The 25,591-nt window shown below is 43.1% G+C and overlaps 1 protein-coding gene across 1 annotated transcript in view; it reads right to left on the reverse strand.

The window, feature by feature from the left end:
* Nucleotides 1–25,047, reverse strand: part of celsr3 (cadherin, EGF LAG seven-pass G-type receptor 3) — a 102,801-nt gene extending 77,754 nt beyond the window's left edge. Inside the window, exon 1 of the mRNA XM_079359739.1 lies at nt 18,902–25,047. Within this exon, the coding sequence (XP_079215865.1) occupies nt 18,902–24,584 (5,683 nt within the window). The 5' untranslated portion in view covers nt 24,585–25,047. The remainder of the gene's footprint in view (nt 1–18,901) is intronic.
* Nucleotides 25,048–25,591: the final 544 nt, after the last annotated feature.

Below are 25,591 nucleotides of genomic sequence, written 5' to 3' on the forward strand. Positions count from 1 at the left end.
GACCTGGAACGACCGGTCACCTCTAGTGTGATAATGAGCTCGAGGGACCTTCATCAGGTTCTGATCCATAGACCTCAGCGCTCGCATAGGGGCGTAAGGCTGGATCAGCTCACTAAGGTAAGAGGGAGCCTGACCATGTAGGGCTCTGAAGGCCAGAACCAGGATTTTAAACCTGAACCTAAAGGACACTGGCAGCCAGTGAAGGTCTTTCAGAACAGGGGATATGTGGGTCCTCCTATTTGTGCGGGTCAGAATTCTTGCTGCAGAATTTTGAACTAATTGCAGTCTAGAGAGCTCTTTCTTGTTAAGACAAGAAAACAAACTATTGCAATAGTCTTTAAAAGAGACATTTGACTTCTTGAATTAGATGAGTTGATCCAGTCCTTTTCCTATAGTATAATGAAGGTAAGCTAGGTTATGATTACCTTAGTTGAGCATTAAAACCAAAAAAGAGGAGATCTATTTGAAATCAAAGTTTGTAACATGCATGGAGGAAAATGGACAAAAAAATAAACTCACACCCACACACACTTGGACCTTGGCAACACGTGTTTTTTTATGAAACAACAATCAAAATGAGAAAACTTGATGTGTGTTCTGTGGCTCTTTCATTGAATTGTTATTGATCACAAAGGCAGATATACAAACATTTTGCTTCCTTAGATTTTCTTCTATTTGAAAAGAATGACAAACAATTCCCTCCTCGCTTCATTCCAATTGCTAGAAGACTGCGTTGTCTTTATCAATCTGCATCCAAACAATCCACACGCACTCAGGTTGTTGTTTTTTGTTGTCAACATGTTTTTTTTTCTTTTCTGATATAAAAAACAATAAAATAATAAAAACAGTTCACTGCCAGACACACTGAGAATTTTTGTGTCAAATCCTTTCAGGAATCCGTTTTATTGGCCCACAGGGAACAGCAGTGACATTCAAACAGGAACATTTGACAACCCAACAAAACATGTAACAGACAAAAAATGAAAATTGTTCCTTAAAATATCAGTGCCTGCTTGCCATGGCAGATTGTAAATCGACTATTATTTCATCAGCGTTCAGAGGCTTTTATGCCCCAAGCAGCCATTGAGTTCTGACATTAAAGCTGTCACACGTAAAAATGCACAGTAAAATGTATTTATTTGGCTTCCCTTTGTGGCTACAATCGAGCTAATTTGGCCAACCTGCATCAGCACGGGACTCCTCACTCATCCCTATGTGAAGCCATTTAGAGGCTCGAAATAGAAGAGAAAAACAACTCACACATAATTGCCATTTAAGCAGTAAAGGACAACCCGACTCCGTCCACTCTCTGCCAGTTTAAGTTACAGACCAAAACAACTCTTTCTCTGAGGTCAGCAACAAATTTTACAAGGTCAACATGTTCTGACGTTCCAATTACAGTCTGCTGAAAGCACAAACTCATATCAAAGAAAAAATGTGGTACCAGCAGAAAGCCTTATTATTCTGTTTCCTGCTGTGTTGAGAAGCTGATTTCTGGAAAAGCTGAACAATTAAAGGCGCTTTAAAAAATTTTAATTGGAAAAATGAAAGGAACTACATGCCAGGACTCATAACTTTAACCTGAACACACATGTTAAACCACATTCTCTGTACTGAACAGTGACAAACAAGGGGATATAAGGGATGGGCGCAAGAAGCCGACGAAATGATTAAATGTCCTTACATGCATGTAACTGCCACGCAACCACTCAATTGGAGCAATGGGTTACATTGCTTCACATTTAACACAGGCATGTGAACACGTAGATCAAATGGCGATGTGGTGATAGAACTGTTAACGTTAGTGACACTGCAAAGCAAAGCAGTCCCTCAACCTTTACCTGCAGAGTAAAGCATGTCGCAAAGGATTCCTCCTTTTCAGAGGCATTCAAAATAGCTATTTATTTTGATGTTGAAGAATGTGAAGAACTGTGTCAAACATCAGCTCAATAGGATGCATGCCATATGGTTTGTGATCGTAGCCTTGGAAAAAAACGGACTATTTTCTGTGCGTTTCATGTCCTTTTTGGCCTTTAAACTTCTGTTTAACTAAATGGGAAATTAGTGGCTAAGAAAATCCCAAGGCAACGCAATTTTTAATGTAACATCTATACTGACACTTTCTCATGGCCCTTTACTTCACATAAAGAAGCAGGAGGTACCTTTCAGTCAATACATGAGCCGCAGGGGAAGGAGATTGAGGCTTGTGTGTCACCTGGGGTGAGAACAAGTTTCAGATATATTCCCCTTTGTTGAAAAATACCACCTGTCTGCGTGTTGTCTACCAAGGGAATTTTGACGTTTCAAAAAGAAACCCCACCAAACCATCAGCAAAACCAAAATAATATTGGGAGTATAATCCGTATGCCACAAAACGCAAACCATTGCTGAAAAATAGTTTAAGCTCTCTATCAAGTACCATTAAATTGTTTTAACTAAACAGAGAGAGTCGAGTGCGTAAAAGAACATAATGCACCTACGATCATTTTTAATCCTTCTGGGACTTTAGAGGGTGTGGTTTCATTTTGTAAGAAATGTCTTCACATCCTGATTTGTCTCAGTGAGATATTAGACATGAAGGAACTTCTAGAATTACTCTGAGACCTGGTTTGAGGTGAGTAAAGGTGATCTTGTCCATCACTTCACTATAAGTCATAATTAATGCATAAGACTGTAATGCATTAATGCCCCTTTACTTTAGCATGCATGCAAACAATAAAACATTAATAACATCCAAGCTCAAATCCCCACAAATGGAAGGTTATTTTTGCTTCTTTAGCACCACGGGAAAACAAAGCATTTTGTAAACAACAACTCTGAGACGCATCTGCAAGCTTTCAGAGCTTCTGTGGGCTTGGAGCCAGCATTTTGCCCTTCGTATGTCCGCACTTCAAAGAGAGAGGAGAGCTTTTGGGCTGGCGTGTGTAAAGCCTCTAAAAATGAACACACTGATCTGGAATCATCAGTGAGCATAGAGTTCAGTACAGCCGGAGAGAGAGAGTCGGAGCACCGATCGGAGGCCAGTCTAAGATGCTTTGCGGGTTTACAGTCCCCAGCGTTTCAAAGGGTTGAGGGAGTTCAGTGCTATCTCTCTGCGCCAGGTAGCCTGACTAATAGCACACTCACAGCTTCTTGAATGTCAGAGCATCCCGAGCTGGCTTCCTGGAAATCCAGACGGAAATAGTCTGCAAAGTAGCGTACAATAGAAGCCCACAGCTGGAGATGAAAACGAGCACAGTAACACTCTCAAAAGCTGTAATACAAGGCCGGCGAACAGGTCGCAAGGCAAAGATCTGCCATTTAACTCTGTGGCAGAAAGCTGGACCGCCAACGAGTAAAGGAAGCAAAGACGAGAAACTGGACGAGGAAAAACATGTCATTTCAAAGTTATATATGGCAAAGCTAAAAAAATCTGCACTAAAAATAAGAACAATCTCAAAACTCATGGATGCTTTAAATTTAAAGGGAAACAGTCACATTTTAAGGTGATCAAGAAAGTTTAGAAAGATGAGAAGCAGCTTTCTCAGGGACTCATCAGAGCCAATTCGCAGGTTATGGGTTCTCACACTGTGCGAAAAACTTTTTATTTATATCAACTATATAATTATTATTGATCAAAGGCTACACATGCTCAACAAATATTCATTTTTCTTCTATAACTTTGTAACTTTGAGCTCCTCCTCCTTCATTTTTTTACACATTCTTATCCTGCATTCCTTTAATCATCAAACATTTCACATACTTTGAATCTTAGCTATGAAAAACATCTTCAGTAGTTTTCTTTTTTTTTTCAGTAGCTTTAATAGCTTTTTTCTGACACCTACCCAGCAGCACAGACATCTCAACTCAACTCAACTCAACTTTATTTATAAAGCGCTTTTAAACAGCCATGGCTGTGACAAAGTGCTGTACATACATGAGCACAAACATAAAACATAAGTAAAACACTAACAGGGTTAAAACAATAAAAACAATAAAAACAATAAAACACTAAAACAAGAACAGAGTCTCATGCTGGGTTAAAAGCCAAAGAATAAAAATGTGTTTTAAGATGAGTTTTAAAAATGGACAGTGAGGGGGCGTGTCTTATATGGAGAGGGAGGTCGTTCCAGAGTTTGGGACCGGCAAAAGAAAAAGCCCTATCCCCTCTGAGCTTCCGCTTGCACCTCGGTACCTCCAGGAGCAGCTGGTCAGCTGACCTGAGGCACCGGGCAGGAGTGTAGGGATGGAGCAGCTCAGAGAGGTAAGGTGGGGCGAGGCCATTTAAAGATTTAAAAACAAATAAAAGAATCTTAAAATGAACTCTAAAATGCACAGGCAGCCAGTGGAGGGAGGCCAGAATTGGGGTAATGTGCTCCCTCTTTCGTGCTCCGGTTAGGAGGCGAGCAGCAGCATTCTGGACTAACTGGAGCCGAGCGAGGGAGGACTGGCTGACTCCGAAGTACAGTGCGTTGCAGTAATCCAGCCGAGATGTGACGAAGGCGTGGATTACCGTTTCAAAGTTCTTTTGTGAAATAAAAGGCTTCACCTTTGCCAGCCGCCTTAAGTGAAAGAAGCTGGACTTCACAGCTGCACCAATTTGCCGATCCAATTTAAAATCGTTGTCCATTTTAAAACCCAGGTTTGAGACCGTCGGCTTCAAAAAGTGTGCCAAAGGGCCCAAGTCAACAGTGGGGGTTTTAACAGAGCCACTCGGGCCAAACACCATCACTTCAGTTTTGTTGTCGTTAAATTTTAAAAAGTTCAACGACATCCAGGACTTGATGTCTTCAAGACATGACAGCAGTGGATCCAGACAAAAGGCATCTTTCTTTTTCAGTGGCACATAAATCTGACTATCGTCAGCATAACAATGAAAACAGATACCATGCTTTCTCAGGATGGAACCCAGGGGAAGCAGATACAAAGAGAAAAGCAGGGGTCCTAGAATTGAACCCTGTGGGACCCCATATGACAGCGGAGCAGAGCGGGACTCAGAAGCACCAAGGCTTACGCACATTGTTCTTTCTGCAAGATAAGATTTAAACCAGTCCAGGGCGCTACCACAAACGCCCACTAGGTGCTGCAACCTGGACACTAAGATCTTGTGGTCCACAGTATCAAATGCTGCAGTTAGATCCAGCAGGACAAGGATCACATAGTCTCCGGAATCATTCGCCAAGAGGATGTCATTTAACACTTTTAATAAAGCTGACTCCGTGCTATGTCGTGTTTTAAAACCAGACTGAAAGACCTCCAGGACATCATGCTCATCCAGGAAGGACTTCAGCTGAGCATGGACAACTTTCTCCAGGATTTTGGAAATAAAAGGCAGCTTTGAGATAGGTCTGTAATTGGCTAAAACACTACGATCAAGGCCAGGTTTCTTAAGCAGGGGCTGCACCACAGCGTGTTTAAAACTTTGGGGGACAACACCAGAAGACAGACTGCTGTTAATAATGGTCAGAACCGACTGCCCTATACTAGGGAAAACCTCTACATCAACAAAAACAATAAAGAAGTAATCAACCTTTCCAGTGATGCTCTTTTTGCTTTTGTAGGTCACAAAGAGGCATCAGTATTAAGTCCGGTTTGTTTCATAACCTGCTAAAAATTCCTCACAGGAGCTTTATCTCCGTGTTGAACACATTGTAAAGGCTTACAGTGCCAGGGTTTGCGGTTCAAATCCCTACATGGATCAGACATTCACACATGACATAAATACAGCCATGGTTACAGTCTGACTGAAGCTGTCTGCTCTCTTGGTACTAAAAGGAGCTGGCTCCAAGAGGGAAAAAAAGCCCAAAAGGGGAGATATACTCCAACAAGCATGCAAAAACAGTAAAATTGGATTTGAAAGTGAACAAAAGCCTTGTGCTGGTGCTGTGAAACACACGAAAACTCAGTCATGGTGCCTTTAGCCTATTAGCTCACAGGCCATGTACCCATGATCACATGGGTTTAAATCCCATTTCACACTTTGTTGTCACGTCCCTTTTGTTTGGCCTTTTCCTGTTACTCCTCTGCGTTCACTGCCCCTGAAAAGTCCTATAAAAATACACAAGCCGCTTGATCTTCAAAACACAACGGAACAAGTTTCAGGTTTTTTAGCTGCATGAAGTAACTGAAGGTCAGAGAAATGAGCAGGTGACTTCTAAACAAACGCTGTCCTTTGTAAATACATCTAAACGGTTTTAAATTGTTCACAGAGCAAACAAAGGACTGGATGTCTGATGCAACACTCATTTAAAAGTAATGTTGGAATCTCCCCAAAAGGGAGAAACCGCAAGTAGAGCAATTGTGAGAATCTCGAACAAACAAAGTATGTACAAATTAGTTTATAAATAACTATCAGCAGAGGGGCAGGACAAACATTAATGCCTGTAAAATAACACAAGCGTTAACAATACTGTGAGCACATAATTACAAATACACACACACACAAATGCACACACACAGTCCAGGCACTGGCTTGACAGCTGATTCTGCGCTCTGTTTGTTTTTTAAAGCCTTTTTACCCCTGAGGTCTGGGCACTCATTATACTTAGAAAAAAAGCAGATCAGAGAAAAAATACAACACACACACACACACACACACGAGCAGCCACAGCACTATAATAGTGGTTTAAACCACCCTTTTTACTGCAGAAGCACTAATCCTTTACACTAAACCAGGGACACTTAACTTCCACAAACGCCGAACACAAAAAGCCACCTCGCATGTAAGACTGTCACTCTTAGCCCAGATCACATTTTACACACAGCCTCATGTCTATTGTACTTATAAACAAATCCTCGGTGTAACACAAATCCACACTTTGACCTCTGTGACATGGAGACGGGATATCTGCGAGCAGCTGTTTGTCGCAGCGGCAGAACCAATCATCCTCCACCCTGCATCTGTCTTCTGTTTGCTGCAGCTTGAACGCACACCACTGAGATGTGTAATTTCTGCACATTTCTTCATGCAAAAGAAAAAATGTTTTGTCCACAGGTGCTTCAAACATGGCCCGGCCTCATCTGCAGTGAAACGCTGTTGTTTTTAAATTAAACATTTGGTGGTTTGGGGGCATAAAAATGTGGACTGAACACTTCCTTCTCTCACTCAGGTTTGTAAATGAGTGTGGTAACTCCAGCACCTGAGGCAGGGCTTTTCTGTAGCAGCTTTCATCACTCTGACAACTGCCAGGACCTTCTGTCACAAATTAATTTTTTTTCCAAACAATTGCTCCTGTGGGCCGGTGTAATAGTGCAGCAGTAATGGACAGCTCAGGACAGCATGTCCTGCAAAAAGGACTCTTTTGATGATAACTTGTCTACACTGCTCCAACAAACCTGCACAATAAAGACAATTATAATTATCAGCTGTTTAAACATGGAAGGATAAAAAAAAAAAAAAGAAGAGAAAACAACAGCATATGGCTCGCATAGTGATCAATCTTTGCTTCCTGGGATTGGCCTATAGGACACTAAAATTGTCATCAATGCAAATTAAGTGTGTCTAAGGATTTTCCATTTGTTGCAATCTCTGAACCGATCCGTTACTGTCTGATGAGGATAAGGTCTCTGGGTTACGGCTCTTTTTGGGGGGATTCTGGTGTATTCAGCAGGAGATCTGATAACAGAACATTTCTATAAAAGCAACATTGTGGTCATTGTTTGGCTCTGACGAGCAATTACGAGGCCGAGAATGATATTGAAGCTGAAAGGGGACCGGATCTCTATCCTGATTTACACATCTGTTCAGAGAGATTCTTCAAGAAAAGGAGCATACACTTGATGAAGCTGATGTGTGCTAGGATTGCATTTTGGCTGATGAGTTCTGCTCTTTTGTTCTCCACACATGCAACCAAAGCCAGCTCAAAGGTGACAAGTCACAAAAATAAACAGAGCTTTAAAAAAAACCCTGCATCAGACACGGACGTTTGGTCCTTGCTCTACAATTCTGCATTCATCTGCAGAAATTTGTGTCAGAGATAAGCACAATTGATCCTCTGCCCTCGATTGTTGTTTTTTTTTTGTGAAATTTTAAAAAACATATTCTTTTACAATAGAACAGCGTTCTCGATGAAACGACAACATGAGCAAATGACAACCTCAGCCATGTCTCACCACAAATAGCAAACAATAAACCCTGAAAGAACAAAAGGAGGGGAATTGTATTTCTGTAAAACCAGTTAACACATGGGAACGTTTATCATCCTTTGTATGTTACAATATGTATGTGTAACACCTTTTATGACTTATCAAATTTGGACCCTAACAGACTAAAAATGCTTCTTTGTGCATCCAGTTTTCTTTCCACTGTTACCAAATACGGCACCATATATCCAAAGCAGACACGACACAGAGCAGTATCTTGTAAGATGTTCTCAAAGTAGAAACCTCAGGACACCTTTAATTCACATAACAGGTCATTCAGATTTCGACCTTTCAGAACGAAAAGTGTAAAAGCACCCAAGGACAAGTCAGACCAGATCCAAAAAGAGGGCAATTAAATCCGACCCAAATTGAGGGCGTGCTAGCCCAAAGAGAGAGAGAGAGAGAGAGAGAGAGAGAGAGAGGGAGAGGCAGAGAGAACAAGAGAGAGAGAACATGACTTAGTAACCAATTAACAGCAGGAGCAGTTGAAAAGAATCACAAGGCAGGTAATTATTTTCGCACTTCGCAGACTCATTAAAAGAGCTGTGGCTGTGATTATGATGCATCACACAGCTACATGTGAGTCTCGATTTTTAAAACTATGTGCATTAATAAGTCAGATTCTAAACAACACTCTTTGATACTGCAAAGAATCTGCTGTTTATGAGTTTAAATACCTTGAACTTTGGTCACGTGATATTTCCCAAGTCACAGCTGTTGAGGATTGTGGGTACAATCCTTGAAAAATTTGCCAAAGTGAAACCAGTTGTGTAATTTAAAACAGAGTGTTTCTCCACCTCATTTTAATGGGTGGGCAAACCATGCTAAGGAATACTTGTATTCATTCAGAAAAGTAGCATTTTGAGGATGTTGTCATGGATTTTCAAGGATTAAATAAACCCAGATTTACATGGAACCTGTATTCTTTGTACTCTAATTCATTTCAGCCTCAAACGCAATCCAGCAAACTTGAATTGACCAGACGAATCCCTCCTGGTGTCTCACTGTTAAACTGCAGCATATATGACTGTCCAGCTTCTCTCTGCAGCCATGTTTTCACTTTACAGTGATCATGTTAATGTTGTATAGCTAATGTGGTAATGATTCATTGATCATACAAAGCTAACATAGCGTGGAAGTTCCCGCCTGTTGATGATCCTTCCTCACTGTGCATCTCCACTCTTATCTAGTGAGTTATATCCTGACTGAACCCCATTTACTTTCTTCAACAAACATCTTCAAGCCGCTTGTTTGTTCTGATAATGAAAGATATTCTGAGAGACAAAAATTCTCTGGTGTCTCGATACTTAAATGCATTTCTTAATCTCTTCCCGCTATGTTTCAAACTGCTGATGGAAAACAAAAGAAACCAACAAATGTCAGCCTTTCTCTGTAAATGAACAGACAATGAGAAAAACAATCGTACAACAAACAGCACATAAGAAAGGCTTACAGAGGGGAAAAGACTCAAATATTTAATCTATTTTTCTGACATTAGATAAATTGCCTCGTCTTTATTCCAATAGTCATTAATATATTGCAGCAAATGTTGAAGTCGGTTTCAATGAAACTCTTTCTGCTGCCAAGAGTTGAACTTATATTGAAACTTTTCTGGGTTTCATTCATTATGCAGATTGGATATGTTATTACCGTATTCAGCCTGCATAATAAAACTCATTGAAATGTAAAGCAAGTGTCTGACTTTCTCTGCAGGCTGCAGGAGCACAGTGAGAAGAACAAGTCGGAGTTGTGTTAGGTTTAATTATTCAAAAAAACTCATGGGTCACTTTAGCTGTATGCAAAGTCTAAAAGTTTAACTGCCAATTTAAAAAAACTTTAAGGTATAGGAGAAACCCTCAGTCACAACAAAGATTAATCTAAAACGGACTCCAGTTTAACAGTAACTCAAGCTGATCTCTGGACAGTTGTCTGTATTACTGTTATTTGTCGATGGACACGTTTTTCCTGTCTTATCAAAAAGATTTCAGTCGCAGAGGCTTCTCAGACAAACAGCAAGCCTCTCAGAGGGGAACATGCGTTTGTTATCCTCCCAGCTCGCTGAAAACGTCTGTCAGTATTCACTCATGGCAGCCCACCATGGCAGATTCTTCAGTGTCATGGTGATTCAATGTGCATAATGTTGCCTTATTTATCGCTTTTCCCCAGTTCATCCTGTCACTCAAACACCAGAGTTAACCCAGAGAAATGTCAAATGAATTGTATTTGTGCAGGGCAGATCCCGAGTGAGATACTTGGCATTTGAAGTAAAGAGCAATGAGTGTAATACAAAAAATCTGGGATGAATAAAACACACCTTATCAGTCTAAGTCTCAAATAAACATACTTATTTCTTTGAGCCTTTACCTATAAAAAAAAGCAGAAACCATATATTACTTAAACTGTGTGGAGGGCAAACTTTCCTTTCAACACATGCTTTAAAATGTCAGTCACTGAACCTACTGCTGTTATAGTGCTACAGTAGTTATGGCCATGAAAGCCATCAACCATCTATCTCTGGCCTTTAGTAAAACACGTGGGATCTCCTTGTTGCTCCATGTCGGCTATTACAGCAGATCTACCTGCTTATATATGGTTGTAAGTATGCAGCTATCAAAGCAAAGTGATTTACTGGACAGTCTAAAACCTCTCGAGGTAAAAGGTCAGATCCTACAGAGCCGGTGTCATGGGTCTGGGCCACTAAAGATCGAATGAAAAAAGCTTCAAAAGAGAGTCACTGTGACAAGCTGCTCAATCTTCTCTGCTTAATATGAAGCATTTAGCTTCTGATGGTAGGTAGATGCATCTTGCTCCTGACAGGCCAAGGATGTCGGAGAGTACCGCTAATGGAAGCTAATGGTCTGCTAAAAGTTCCTCTATAGTGTGGCTGCTGACTCCTGGTTGGCCAGTAACATCCATAGATGTAGGTCATGGTTGTTGCTATGTGAGTAGAGAATGCTGTGTAATCATGATTCTGTGGGTTAGGGACAAGTTTGTGCACCTTTTTTGTGCAATGTCTCGCTTTATTTTTTTGTAAATATCGGGTATCTTATATGTGAAATTAGCTAAAGGTGCAGCAAAACACCTTGATACAGCATATGGTGCTTCTCGCAAATAAGAGCAGTGCCACACAAAGAGGAATGTCTTAATAAAAAGATAATGTTCAACAGAAAATCCAATTCATGGTGACAGAGCACAGACAATATCGACTGATGGTTTCCTTTGGACTTTGGATTCTGTAATCGGTTTCCATTTGTCAACTCCAAACAGCAGCTTCTCTGGTGGAAGGCACTATAAACAGGGTACAAAGCTTTAGATGAAGGTTTATAAGCATCCAAACAGAAAAGGTCAGTCTTAAAAAAAATACAGGTAATCATAAGACTTCAGCAATAATGGAAAAACTGGAATCTTAATAATCATTTGTCAAGTCAAACTGGGGGGTTGACTCTAAGCTATGCAAGGTGTGGTTTTCACCCATGTTGGTGACTGCTACTTATTAATAGTTTGGATAGTCAACAGTACAAAATACCCCAGAAAAACAAGGTCAAGCAGGCTTTCTATGTATTGATCAATAACAATATATTACATATTAAAATCAACTAAACACAGAGGACGATGGGCCACAGTCGATGCCAAAACAAGAAACTTGCAGTCTCTGTCTGTCTGTTATCCTTTGTGCAGTATTGTTTTTCCACTCTTCCTCCCTCTGTCCTCAATAATATACATGAAAATTGGTCATCTGCTCTCTCGTAATTGGTCAGTCGGCTTTGTTCTCCTATATTTCCCGCCCCTTTTACCATAATTTTATCAATAACTGCAGAGAAACTATCCAATGTTAGTGAAACTAAGAAACTGGTCATTTAAATCTATACTTGGAGGAATGTGAGTAATGTTGTTAGCCGTTAGGGAAAACAGTAAACAATGTGCAGCCTGAAGAGTTGCTACGGTAGTGTACTGACCTGTAAAATATGTAAATTAATTTACAATATTAACAAGCAATATTAAAGGGATCTCATATAACAAATCATGCTTGGCTCTTTATAATCTTTGACTTTCCAAAACAATGCACAGTACACACACACACACACACACACACACACACACACACACACACACACACACACAGCTTTTCAAAGGGCTTTTATATAAAACCAATTGGTATTTGTTGGTGGAAGTAAGCCTGTGGGGCTTCCTGGAGGTCAAAGGGCAAACCATGTTTTCATCACAACATGACTTTATGAACTAGTTCATGGCTTTTATGTTCTGTGCTGTACTGTATCCTTATCTTTCTTCACTGGAGATGTTAAATGGATGGCATTTGAAACAAAAAAAACATCAAGTTCGATACAAATACAAAGAAATACGATGACATCAGCGTGTCAGAAGTGGAACACACTGTACTGTCTTATACATGAAGCATTAGCTTACTCATCCATAAGATACAGGAAAGGTTCTATTCAACATCAGTGCAATGACCTACTGTATCTACTGTAAAGTGTACGCATTGTGCACTGACCTGTGTCACAGGCAGCGAGCAACCATACATACAGGACACATTAAACACCGACCACAGGGGAAAAGACTGACTCAGTTTGTCAAATTTGGACGTGATTTGTTTCATATTTGGGGACATTCATTATTCCTGTGTCTCCAAAAAAGAATAAAAATAATTGGTAGTTGTTCATAAAATTGTATTGAATGCACCACTGTACTGTGCATGTCCGATGTGTCCTTGGGCAAGAGACCGAACCCCAAGTTGCTTCCACTTCCTCTCGACATATAAATCAATGTGTATGAATGGGATTAGTTACTTCGAATTGATCTTTTACATAGCAGCCACTGCCATCAGTGAGAAGGTGTCAGTGTGATGTGTGGTGTAAAAGTGAGTAATCAGAAGACGAGAAAGTGCTATACAAGCTGAAGTCCGTTTACCATTTAAAAACCTGACCTCCAGATAAATATTGATACTATATGTTCTGCATACTGTATGTTTGTTTTCAGCTCAATCATGATTCTTTTTCACCCTATACTGAATACTGACTTCACAACAAACACATTTAGAAACACTGCCACACAGTTCAGCCTTTATTAGTTTAATGACTTATTGAACATATTTTGAAGGGTTCTGGGCAACCTGCACTTCAAAATTGAGTACCTGTTTTCAAAGCTACAGTGGTGGAGATCTAGGGAATATGGGATGTTGTTAGATGATGCCGAGGTTGTTTAAAACTTTTAATGAAAAGTTTAAAATTAGTTTTTGCAGTGGTTTTAGCCAGTGCCAAAGAGAACTCCTTTATAAATGAGATACCTGTTTTTCAAACACTAAACAGACTCGACCAACAGCAAAACGGTTTTGTAAACAACTTACTCTGCCAATAAGACTTTTCCACAGCAGACATTTGGACTTGTTTTAGTCAGAAAAGAATGAATGGTTTTAATGACATTAATGGGGGCTCTGTTCTATTCAAGTGCTTCATAAGCTCAGGACAGTTATCTTGATTGCTCATGAGTTGGACCCTAAAAGTGACACAGGCATTAATTCACTTATCAATTAATTGACTTATTATTTTGTGCTTACTTATATGCTTTTCATGTAGTCCCATGTCAATGTGTCTGCTGTTAAAAACACAGAATGTAAGCAGTGAGTCTTTGTTTCACCTTCATCTACCCAGGGAAGTCCACTAAGGCACACGCTTCTTTTCCAGCACAGCCCTGCTGCTACCCATATTCACTACTGGGAATCTGCCAGTAAAACCAGAGTCTGTGCTGCTGGCCACAAGCGCAGCTGGGGGTTGCTCTGCAAAAGGGCACCTTGAGCGAATGCTGTCCAGGGTGCCAAACTAAAACAACGTTTTGTTTTTTTCATTATTTGCCTCAACTAAATGTCTCTAAAGCCTGTGTCATGTGTGTAAGGGTTGCTGCTTAAACTGCTGGCAACACGTGCATGGATGCAGCATTTTATCTCTTTATACCACAAATATGGGATTTAAACGTTGAATCAATAGTTTGGAGCTAACTAGAGAGTGATAGAAAAGAGAGGAGGAAAAGACAAGAACAAAGGGAGAATACAAGAAAAGAAAGTACGAGAGAGACAGAGGAAGTAAAACAGCAAAACAGGCAGAAAAAGACGGGAGTGTATTCCCAGCACACTCTGCCATGCACAGATATAATTCATTGAAAAGACATAAACACACTCTCAAGTGCACTGCTTTGAGCCACCTGAGAGTACACACACACACACACACACACACACACACACACACACACACACACACACACACACACACACACACACACACACACACACACACACACACACACACACACACACACACACACACACACACACACACACACACACACACACACACACACACACACACACACACACACACGGCAAGCCTACTATCTGCAAACACAAGTCTTGCACATACACGCAAACATTTCTCCACCAACAGAAAACACTGTTCAAAGTTGCATGTACATAAATATCATGCACACGCATGCCTGCAGAGCTGCACACACAAATACACAACACATTCAGGCAATTCAGCACACATGAGGACACACACACACACTCAAGAGCGGAAATAAGGGGAGATGAAACCAGAGGAGGAAGGAGGAGCAGAGTTGAAAAGAATATGGCATGGAAGGAAAACAGCCCGTGAGAGTTACGAGAGGATTACAGGGAAATACAGAGAGGGGAGAGGAAAGAGAAGAGTGGAAGGAGAAATAGATGGGAAATAAAATACAAGGTGAAGACTTTAGAGATGGCCAGAAGAAGGAGAGAGGCAAATAAAATGAGAAACAATAGCCGAAAGAGCAAGAATGATGATGAAAAGGAAAACAGAGTAGTGCAAAGAATACAAAAATGAGAAGTATTCGGAAAAAAAGAGAGGAAGAAAGTGCTGGGTGGAGGAGGGACGGGTAGTCACAGATAACACACAGCGCACAATGAAAGTGACAGCTTTGCTCCGAGCCTTACTCGGGCTCACTGTTGTTTCATTATAATCTCATAACTGTCAAATCCTCCAGTAATGGAGAGCGAGAAAGAGAGAGAGAGAGAGAGAGAGAGAGAGAGAGGGAGAGAGGGAGAGAGGGAGAGAGAGAGAGAGAGAGAGAGAAAGAGAGAGAGAGGGTGAAACTTTTACAGTGAGAGAAACAGAGTAAAAATTGGAAATGAATTCACACGCCTGGTTCAAGCAAGCTGAATACATATTAGAAGAGGTAGATGGAGACAAAGGTTGGCACACACGCGTACATAAATACATCATTTGATACACACAAGCACACATTCAATTCAAAAACCTTTTATTGTCCCTGGGGGGCAATTTGTCACCTTCTGAAAAATAATGGCCAATGTCATTTTTTAAGGTTTTCCAGAAAACACAAAACACTGACCCAAATATTGAATATATAATATTTATGAATAATTTCACTCAAACATTATCTGTGTTGTAACATAAGAGAAATAAATGATTTGGATACATTTTGAAATTCAGACTTGAAGATGTTTGTTTGCACTTCTTGACGTTGCTTCCTCTTTTCTCGATCCTTGCCTGTGTTGTTTTTACTCTCTGATGTACGATGGTTTTGTCTGATTACAAGGACTTTAGGAGGGTTCCTATGCTGATTAAAACGCTTAAGAACAGCCGTCAATATTGTGCTTTACCTCTGTGCATTGCCTGTCAGCACCTGTGTGTGTCCAGTCGGACCCAAAGTTGATCATTGGCTCTTACCGATATTGTTTCCTATTTTCTAGATCCTTGCTTATGTAAGTTATGCAAGTTGTGCTTACTGTCTGATGTACGTCGCTTTGGATTACAGAGTCTGCCAGGTAAATTGTAGAATTGTAGCTGCCATAACGATGCTGTATGTCAGCTGTGCTGTGTCGGCTGCCCTCCGCCGCTGGCATGCACGCTGTTCTGTGAATGTTTGTCTCGGTCGCTGATTGTCATTCTCATCGAGTGATGCCCAGCACAGTTTCAACAGCTGGCTGGTTTTTGATCTCTTACCTACTTTTTGTAAAGTGTATTGAGATAACATTTGTTATGAATTTGTGCTATCCGAATAAAGACTGATTGATTGATCTGATATTTCACTCTTTAACCCTTTATATAACACTTGAAGTCTAAAGTGCTGATTCATACAATTACCTTTTCACTCATCACATTGTCCTCTAATTCTAATTTAATTCTTTACTTTATTACTGTAAAACTTTTTGACTCAATTTCATTTACTTGAAATTTTATATTCTTTATTAATCCCCTTGGGGGAGATGTGGTTAGCACTTTGTTACTGTAGACACACACAGGCCTGAACCACACACCTGTGGACATGCGTTAATGGAGAGATGTCAGAGTGCGACGGCTGCCCCTGAGCTGGTGGGAGTTCAGTGCCTTGCTCAAGGGCACCTTGAGAGGTGGTCTGGCACCTACATCAGCCTACCAGATCCGCACCAGGACTTGAACCGGCGACCTTTCGGTTCCCAACCCAAGTCCCTACGGGCTGAGCTACTGCCGCCCTTAAAGCCCCACATGCTTGTTGTCCACTTTGTTTGTTTTTTTTAACTCATTCTTCCACGAGCTCCATTGCTGATCTTTTCAGTCAGTCACTATTTCGGTGATTTAGTTAAAACAAAAAATAAGTTGCATTGGTTTATGTGTTGTTGTCACTCACTCATTTTCTCCCTTATTCACTTAATGACATGCTCACTCACTCGCTTACGAGTCCTTCACTTTAGACTCGCTTGATAACATTGTCAGTTATATGATCACTTTTGTATTTTGCAGGTCATTTTGGAAACTCATTTAACAACTACTCACTTATTCACAAACTCTAATATTTGTTTTCTCAATACTTTCTTCATCCCAATTCTCACGCATTCCCTCACTTATTCATAAGGAGTCATACTCGTCCTTTTATCTTCCAATAACATCACAATTTTAATCTCTGTCTTACTTACTCTTTTACTCAGTCGCCCGACCAATCACTCACTCACTCCCTCACTCACTCACTCCCTCACTCACTCACTCCCTCACTCACTCACTCCCTCACTCACTCACTTAAACTCAGACGACTAACTCAGTCTGTCTTCATTACTTTTGTCATGCATTAATTCAGACACTAATTCACTCAATCCTTTGTGTACAGAGTAAACTCATTCAGTCCTTTTCACACTAAATCTCTCGCTCACTCACTCACTAAATAATGCACTCACTTACAATCTCAGTAACTTGCTTGGTTCCTAACTAATTTGTTCACAGTCTTTACCACCCCTACTCACTCACACACACTATATAAAATATCACCAAAATGAATATGTAAGAGGCTACATCGTCACCAGTGAGGCTGCTATAAAAGCAGTGTAAATAGGGTAGCGGGTCACACACAGTCCCAAGCCAGCGCTCCTCTATTAAATCTGTTTGACAGAATACAAATACAGCCCTCACCCAGCTTTCAAAACAACAGCGCTGCTCTCATTTTGTTCCTTTCTTTTAGTTTCTAGGGCTTTGATCATGAGAAGAAGCCTGTAAAGCTTAAGGGAAGCCTCTATCTTAAAGCAAAAGACAAACAAACATAACAAATAATACACATCAGTGTACAAATTCCATTCAAATTGCATTATTTAAAAAAAGAAAACGGCTCTTAAAAAAGTTAACCATTGGATGCAAACAACAGATAATGTTATTCTTGAGGAGATGATCAAACCTCAAAACAGCTTCAAATGTAAATTCGACAGAACCACGACAACTTAAAACTTTTATTCAGGTGAGTTGTCAATTTACCCTGAAGATAAAACTCCCCTATGTCCATTTCAACAGGAAGTAATTTCCAACTAGCAAAGACTGACATCCTTATCTGAACTGCAAGTGATAGTTATTGGCTCTGCTAGTCATCATCCTGGTTCCCCTTCTAAATAAATAGCCTTTACTTACAGTACAAAATCACTGTGGCAACTTAGCCAAGACCTACTGTCAATCATACAAGGTGTGTGATATTGTGAAATCAATAACCATTCTATTTTCCACCAGTAAAATGCCTGCAGTAGCCAAAGCAGACTTTAAGATGTAGTGTGGAAAAACTACTAATATGGCAAATTATGGTCAGTTATCTCACATTGATAACATTTCTTCCAAATTATACTAAAATCTATTACACTTTATTCACATTGTCCTCCTTCCAAGGTGTGCCCTGTCATCTTTCCTCACACAAATTCCATACTAAGCGCTCAGAAAAATGTTATTAAAGTCATTTTTTCACATTTACAGCTCCCTTTTCTCACTTTCTACCTCACAAAGCAGACGAGGAAAATCCAACAAAGTCAAAGCTCCATCTCATTCTGAATGTTACAAACATCAGTACACACAAGCTCTTTCAAGCATTTCTTTCACACTGAGGGACTTAATGGATGCATTAACTACATGGCTCTTAAAGGGACATGTAGTTGTGCATTAATGTCTGAGAGAGAGGTGCTGCTGGGCTTGGATTTTGAAATTTTCAAGAAGCACAGTTTATTATGCATCCCTTTAAGCACATGTGAAGAAATAGGAGGAGAAAAAAAAGCAATTCCAAGCGCTTGAACAAATGTCATCTAGTCTTATCACTCACAACCCACTCTTATTCACACTCAAACCTGTGGAGTCAGACTGCTTATCTTCACAGTATTTGTTACACAGGATAAAGCTACAGGGGAGTCTGAAGTTACTGCACCACACACATACAAAGACTCACACTCCCTCCCATCCTTTCCCCCCATTTTTTTCCCTTCACGGTCTCTTACCTGTGACGGTGATCAGCATGGGAGCCACCAGTGGCCTGTTGTTATCCAGTTTTCGGCTCAGTCGGATCTCTCCACTGGTATGATTCAGAAGCAACAGGTGAAGCTCATTCCCTCTGTCAATGGTGTAGTACAGCCTGTCTGACACATCAGGATCGTGGGCAGGTACTCTCCCAATTACACCATTTGGAAAACTGTTGGAACGGTTCGACACAAAGTTGTTGAAAATGATTTGGAAGTCCCGCAGAGTGGGTCTGTTGTCATTCTGGTCCACCAATCGGATACGAACAGTAGCCCGGCTGACTAGAGGTGCTGAGGTGGCTTGGACTACAATGACATACTCATTGCGGGCTTCATAGTCAAGATCAATGAGTGAAGTGAGCTCGCCTGAAAAGATGTCCATCTGAAAGATCTCAGGGATGTTTCCCTCCACAATTTGATACATGATCTGAGCATTGGCGCCCTCGTCAGGGTCAGTGGCTGTGATCTGGGCTACAACAGAGCCCACGGCACTATTTTCTTTTACAAGAACCTCAAAGTCATCAGCAGGGAAGACAGGTGCATTATCATTCACATCCAGGACTGTTACTTGGATGTGGACAGGTGTTTTTTGAGGTGGTACACCACGATCCACTGCATAGGCTGTAAGCTCATAGAATGGAACACTCTCACGGTCCAAACGTCGAACAGTTCGTAAGATTCCAGATGTAGGTTCAATGGTAAAGTCTCCGTCCCCATCCTCACCATTTTGGAAGGTGTACTGAACACGACCATTGGCGTGCGCGTCGCGGTCAGTAGCAGAGATTTGGAGGACACTGGTGAAAGGAGGGGCATCTTCGCTCACTGTTCCCTGGTACCTGGGGCTGAGGAACTGAGGTGCATTGTCGTTAACATCATTCACATTCACCTCAACATATGTTGTGTCTGATTTCTGTGGTATGCCATTGTCTTTAGCTGTTATAGCCAGAGTGTAGGTCATCTGGTCCTCATAGTCGAGCTCTGCCTGGAGTGTTATAGCCCCTGTGGCAGTGTCAATGCGGAACTGTGGGATGTTGTCCTCGAGGAAGTATGTGATTCGAGCATTTTCACCCACATCATCATCAGTGGCGCTGATCACGACTACAGTGCTCCCAGGTGGTCGGTCCTCATTCACACTAACAGAGTAGTGGGCACTTTGAAATACTGGCCGGTGTGTGTTGGCATCTGTGATGTTGATGTGCACTTGACAGGTGTCGTGCAGTGTGCGGTCTGAGGCAGTGACTGTTAAAACGTATCTCCGCTCCTGTTTGTAGTCCAACGGGAGGGCTAATGAAAGAAGTCCAGACCCTCCAGCTGTGCTGATGGCAAAGCGGTTCCTGGTGTTTCCTCCGGTTATCTGATAGGTCACAGCACTGTTGACATCACGATCCACAGCGGTGACAGTCACTACGCTGGTGCCAACTGCTGCATCCTCATTCAGCCGAGAATAGTACTCCTTTTGAAGGAACTCTGGGCGGTTGTCATTAACATCCATCACTGTTATTGTCACACTCGCTGTAGCAGAAAGTGGGGGCATGCCATAATCCCTGGCCTCTACACCAAAGAAATAATGCTCTACAGATTCTCTGTCCAGAATGGTCTTCACAGTGACCCAGCCTGTTGCAGAGTTGATAATGAATGGCGTGTCAGAGCTGGTGCCAGTCAACCTGTACTCCAGACGGGCATTATCACCAGAGTCAGTATCAATGGCCTGAATGTGGAGTATGGAACTACCAACTGGGGCGCTCTCAAGGACAGATGCCTGGAATGGTGTTGAGACAAAGATTGGTGGGTTGTCGTTGACATCTGTCACCTGTACACTGACAATACCGGTGTTGTTGGAAAGTGGTGGTCGGCCATTGTCCTGTGCACGAATACGGAGCGTATACTCCCGTTCTGACTCATAGTCCAAAGGTGCCACAACAGTAATCTCTCCAGTGACACTGTCGATGGAAAACTGTCCACGGCTGTTTCCACTGATTATGTTATAGTGAACAGCAGCATTACTGTCCTTGTCCCGGTCTGTGGCACTCACACGCAGGATCTCAGAGTGAGGCCTTACATCCTCTCTTACTGCTACTACATAGCGCTTTTCACTGAACTGTGGCACATTATCGTTTTCATCCAGAACAGTGATAAAAACTTTGACAGTGGCGGAGCGTGGCCCTGGTTCCTTCCCCTGATCACTGGCCTCTACTTGGAGTGTGTAGTGCTCGTTTGTTTCCCGGTCCACTGCTCCACGGGTGGTAATAAGGCCAGAGCGAGGGTCAATCTCAAAGGCTGCTCTTGCAATAATAGCAGAGTCACCCACAAAGCGGTAACGGATATTGGCATTGGAAGGGGAGTCTAAGTCGGTCGCTCTGAGCTGTAGAATGGGATACCCCTCCTCGACATTCTCCCTGATCGTCTCCCTGTACTCTGCCTGCTCAAAAATGGGAGAATGATCATTCCGGTCTGCTATAGTAATAGCAACCATTGTGGTTCCAGAAAGGCGTGAGGAGCCAAAATCTGTTGCTGTGACTCGGAAGTAATGCAAGTCCATGTGCTCTCTGTCTAGAATCTGAGTGGTTGTAATAAGACCTGTGTCTGGGTGGATGTGAAAGTAGTCAGATGATCGACTGTTCATGAGTGGGGCCATTGTGTAGCTCACCCTGCCTGCGTCTCCTGCATCTGGGTCTGAGGCGGACATGACAATGACTGAGGTGCCGGGTGGTTGGTTTTCAGCTACTTGGACTTGATAGTTATACTGGGGGAAATGGGGGTGTCTATTTGCTGCACGCCTTGAGCGAGGCCATGGCATCAAAATCTTCCTCCCCCTATCGCCCTGTGAGGTTTCATCATCTGCTACTATTATCAGTCGCTCCAGACTCCTCTCTCCCCTTGAACTGTGCCTCTCCTCCTGTTCCCCCCTTTTATCCCCCTCTCCTACCTCGTGGCTTTCATCTGCCTGGCTCTCTTTTTTCCCAATACTGAAATGTGCCTGTGTGATGGTGCTGATGCTACTGGCCCTATCCTGACCCTTCCCTCCCTCTGCCTCTCTCTCCTCTGCCTGGCTTGCCTTTGTTATTACCCTTTCCATCTCCCACTCCTCCTCCTCTTGCTCTTCTCCCCCTGGTTCTCTCCCTGCCATGAGCCGCGCCTCTCTTTCGCCCACCCCCACCTGTAATTTCCCTCCCCCAACAGCGGCAGCAACAGCGGCGGACCCCTCCAAGCCCTCTCCCTCCTTCTCTAGATCCCTCTCCCTTTCTCCCTGAGCCCCCATCTGCTGCCTATCTGAGTGTCTGACACCTTCTAGCTCTAATGGCACTTGCTTACCGGATTTTAATTGCATGTGTGCGTGGTCCCGTTGGTCGGGGGGTGAACAGTCAGTGGAGATGCTGTCAGCGCACCCTGCGTTTACCATTTCTTGCAGTGCTCTCTCCCATACGTCCTGCTGTTCTTTTTGACCACGACGCTGCGATTTTTCTGTTTCAGATGTATGACTGTATCCATTAGTCTCCTCGTTCCCCTCCTTTTTAATGTTGTTATTACTGTTAGTGTTAAATTTGCTCCACAAATACACACGTTGAGAGCCGAGGGGAGCTGTCCATTGTGCTGAAATCACGTCTTGAAGCGCGGGCATGTAAAGCGAGAGAGCGGAGTCACCCTGCCATGTGGTCAGGTTAATTTCCGAGATAATCGGGATGTGATTTGTTGTGGAGTAGTCAGGCTGAGTGAGAAGACGTGGAGTAATTGTTGCTTCTGAGCGAGACGTGGCTGACACATCACCGAGGAAAGTAACGGGAAACTTAGCAGGCGAGAAAAACACTGAGTCACCAGCAGGCTCTGCTGCTGAAGTTGCGTTTACTTTTTCAACAGAGATACGCTGTCTGGATAGTTTCACACTCTCTGAATAACCGCCTGGTTGTGTATGAGGGGGCGTAGTGACTATTGGACCAGGATATTTTGATGTGATTTCAGGAATTGCGCTTTTCCTCGATAGAACACGTTGGCTTGGCGTTTCTGTTATGCCGCTGGGGGTAAATTGGATGAGGACATTCCTCTGAGCTATGCCTCCCTCCGGGGCCATAAACGCAGCTAAATAACCATCCCCCTTTTCTATTCTCCCAAAACAACCGGGAACCTTACTGTTTTCTCCTCGGGTTGGACTGCTCTGCCCTCTGGTTGCTAGAACTGATTTCCCATGCTGAAGCTCATTATCAGCCTTACATGAAAAAGTCAGAATCGGAAAAGCCGAATCATTATCCGGATAATTGGATAAATTAATGTATTTGCTGCCTCGATTCAGCCCTTTCTCTCCTCCATCTTCCCCCTCCCCTCTCTCATCAACAAGCCCCAAACTGTTATAACTTGCTTTTGGATCACGGTCAAGGAGTCCATAATAATCTAGGTGTGTCCTGATGCCGGGGTTAATCACCGCTCTCGCATTACATCTGCACGCTTCCCTCTCTTCCTCCACATCTCCCCCTCTCTTCCTTCCCCTCTCCCTCTCCCTGCTCCTAATGCACCCAGTCAAACTGCTATCATCACCCCCCTCTCTGATGCTGCTGAGATCGATAACATTGTGCCTGCCCAAATGAGAACAATTAACAGCCCTCCTGTCCAAACTGGCTGAGCCCCCATCAGCATCCCGATCCCTGCTGTCGTTGATGTTCCTGTAAACTGGATGCGGCTGATCTGTGAAGCCGGTCTGGCAGGAATACAAAGCTGATGAATTAAGAATGTTGTCCAATTTCGAGCTCTTGATACAGCCTAAATTGTTGTTGGATTTGAAGGTGTAGTTTGAATCATGACAGTGTAGAAAGCTATACCCAGAAAGAGGATGAAAGCAACAAGAGAAAAAGGATTCCACGGTGTTACTGGCAGAGGAGTGGGCTTGTTTTTTGTTGCTTGACCTGTAAAGATGCCTTGGTGTCAGGGGGAGCCCTGTAGCAGAGAGCATCCTCACATCACAAGCACTCTGCCCGCTCCTCTTTCCACTTCCGGGTGCCCTGCACAGGCCAAAGGCGTGCACAAAGGCTCCGGCGGCACCACGTTTGGTGAGGTGTGGCCACGACGCCGGCCACCGTTGCGCGCACACTCTAGTCCTTTGTACTGCCCGTTTTTTGCCGTTTAGCACCGGCGAGGAGGTGAAAGCAGGTGAGGCGGGAGGAGAAACAACGCCCTTCCTCCTCATCCTCTCTCTCTCCACTCCCTCTCCTGCGCCGACGCCATCAGAGCTCGACTTGCTCCTTACACCTGGGAGGAGAGGAGGGGGTGGCGTTGGTGGAGCCGGATGGCCGTTTCCACTCCTCCATAACGTCCCGACTTCATTAAGTCTCTTGCTCCATATCCTCCTTGTCCCATCCCGGTGATATCCTTCCCGCGTCCCCCCTGCACTCTGAAATCCAGCGCATTCTCCAGACTGTATCCGCTCTACGGTCCACCTGCTTGGGCGTAGATTCCAGCTGCCCCTCCGCGACTCCCCTGCACTCTCGCACTGCTGCTGCTGAGGCTGCTGGCTCAATTTACCGGCGTCTCGGTAGCAGAGGCCCGGGGTCCACCGGTGGGAAGCCCCTCCTGTATTCCCCGTCCACGGGGTGAGGGCAAACAAAGGGCCGAGGAGAAGCAGGTAGAGTGCCAGAGAAGAGAGCAGGAGCGAGGTGAAGCCCGGTAGCGGTGCAGCCATTTAGTCTCTTCCTTTCTCTGCCTCTCCCCTTCTTTCTCCCTCTTCCACCTTTGCCTGTTCTCCTTCTTTCTCTCTCTAGTGCGTCCTCCCGTTCCCTGTTACTTCACTCTCTTCCTCGTTCCGGCTAGGTGGCCAGTTCCAGGACTGCCGGCACCGCCCGACACCTTCCCCCAGGCTCCCCCGTCTCTCCGTCGGCCTGGAGAGTTGGCATCTACCCGCTGAGGTCCGTGGAGCAGCAGGTCTCAGCGTTAGGAGTGGAGCGGCAGCAGCATGTCTCCTCCCGTTCATTCACATCCAACATGGCTCACACACTCTCACCGACTGACTGACTGGCTGGCTCACACGTTATCCTCAGAGAGTGTGTGTATGTGTGCGCGCTCTTCAGGCAGTGCCGGCACAGCCCGGTAGACTATCCATCCATCCTCACACACAGTCACACTCTCCTCCTCTCTTTTTCTACCCCTCCCCCTATTGCTCACGTCTCTCTCTCCCACTCTCTCTCTCTCTCTCTCTCTCTCTCTCTCTCATTCCTCTAATGGTTGGCTCCGGTGCGCAGGGCTGTTACACAGCACCCGCGGCGGCAGCCATATCCACAACTGGAATAGGAGGGGGACAGTATCTTACACAATCGTACCATTATCACCATATCATATGAAGAATTATCATCCTTACAAAAGCCCTGCAGGTTTACGTTTACAAGGTCAATGCACAGAAAAAACACAGTGATGCTGAAGATTCTTATAAATTAAGAGATTAGATTCTCATATTACCAATACAATAAAATTGTGCATCGGTGAGATTTCTTTTATATAAAATGGGAGAAAGGCACTTTCAAACCTGACGAAAAGACGGTAAACTATTTCAAGATTTTTGAACACTCTGTTTTGATAAAGCACTTAAATTTATTGGTATATGCGTTTATATTTGTATGTGTATCTGTGCCTTTTGTTAATCCAACCCTTTGGAACCCATATTGCAGTTAAAACATTGTTTTACGTTGTGATATC

This window comes from Symphodus melops (genome assembly GCF_947650265.1).
Source record: "Symphodus melops genome assembly, chromosome: 13".
In the NCBI taxonomy this organism is placed as follows: Eukaryota; Metazoa; Chordata; class Actinopteri; order Labriformes; family Labridae; genus Symphodus; species Symphodus melops.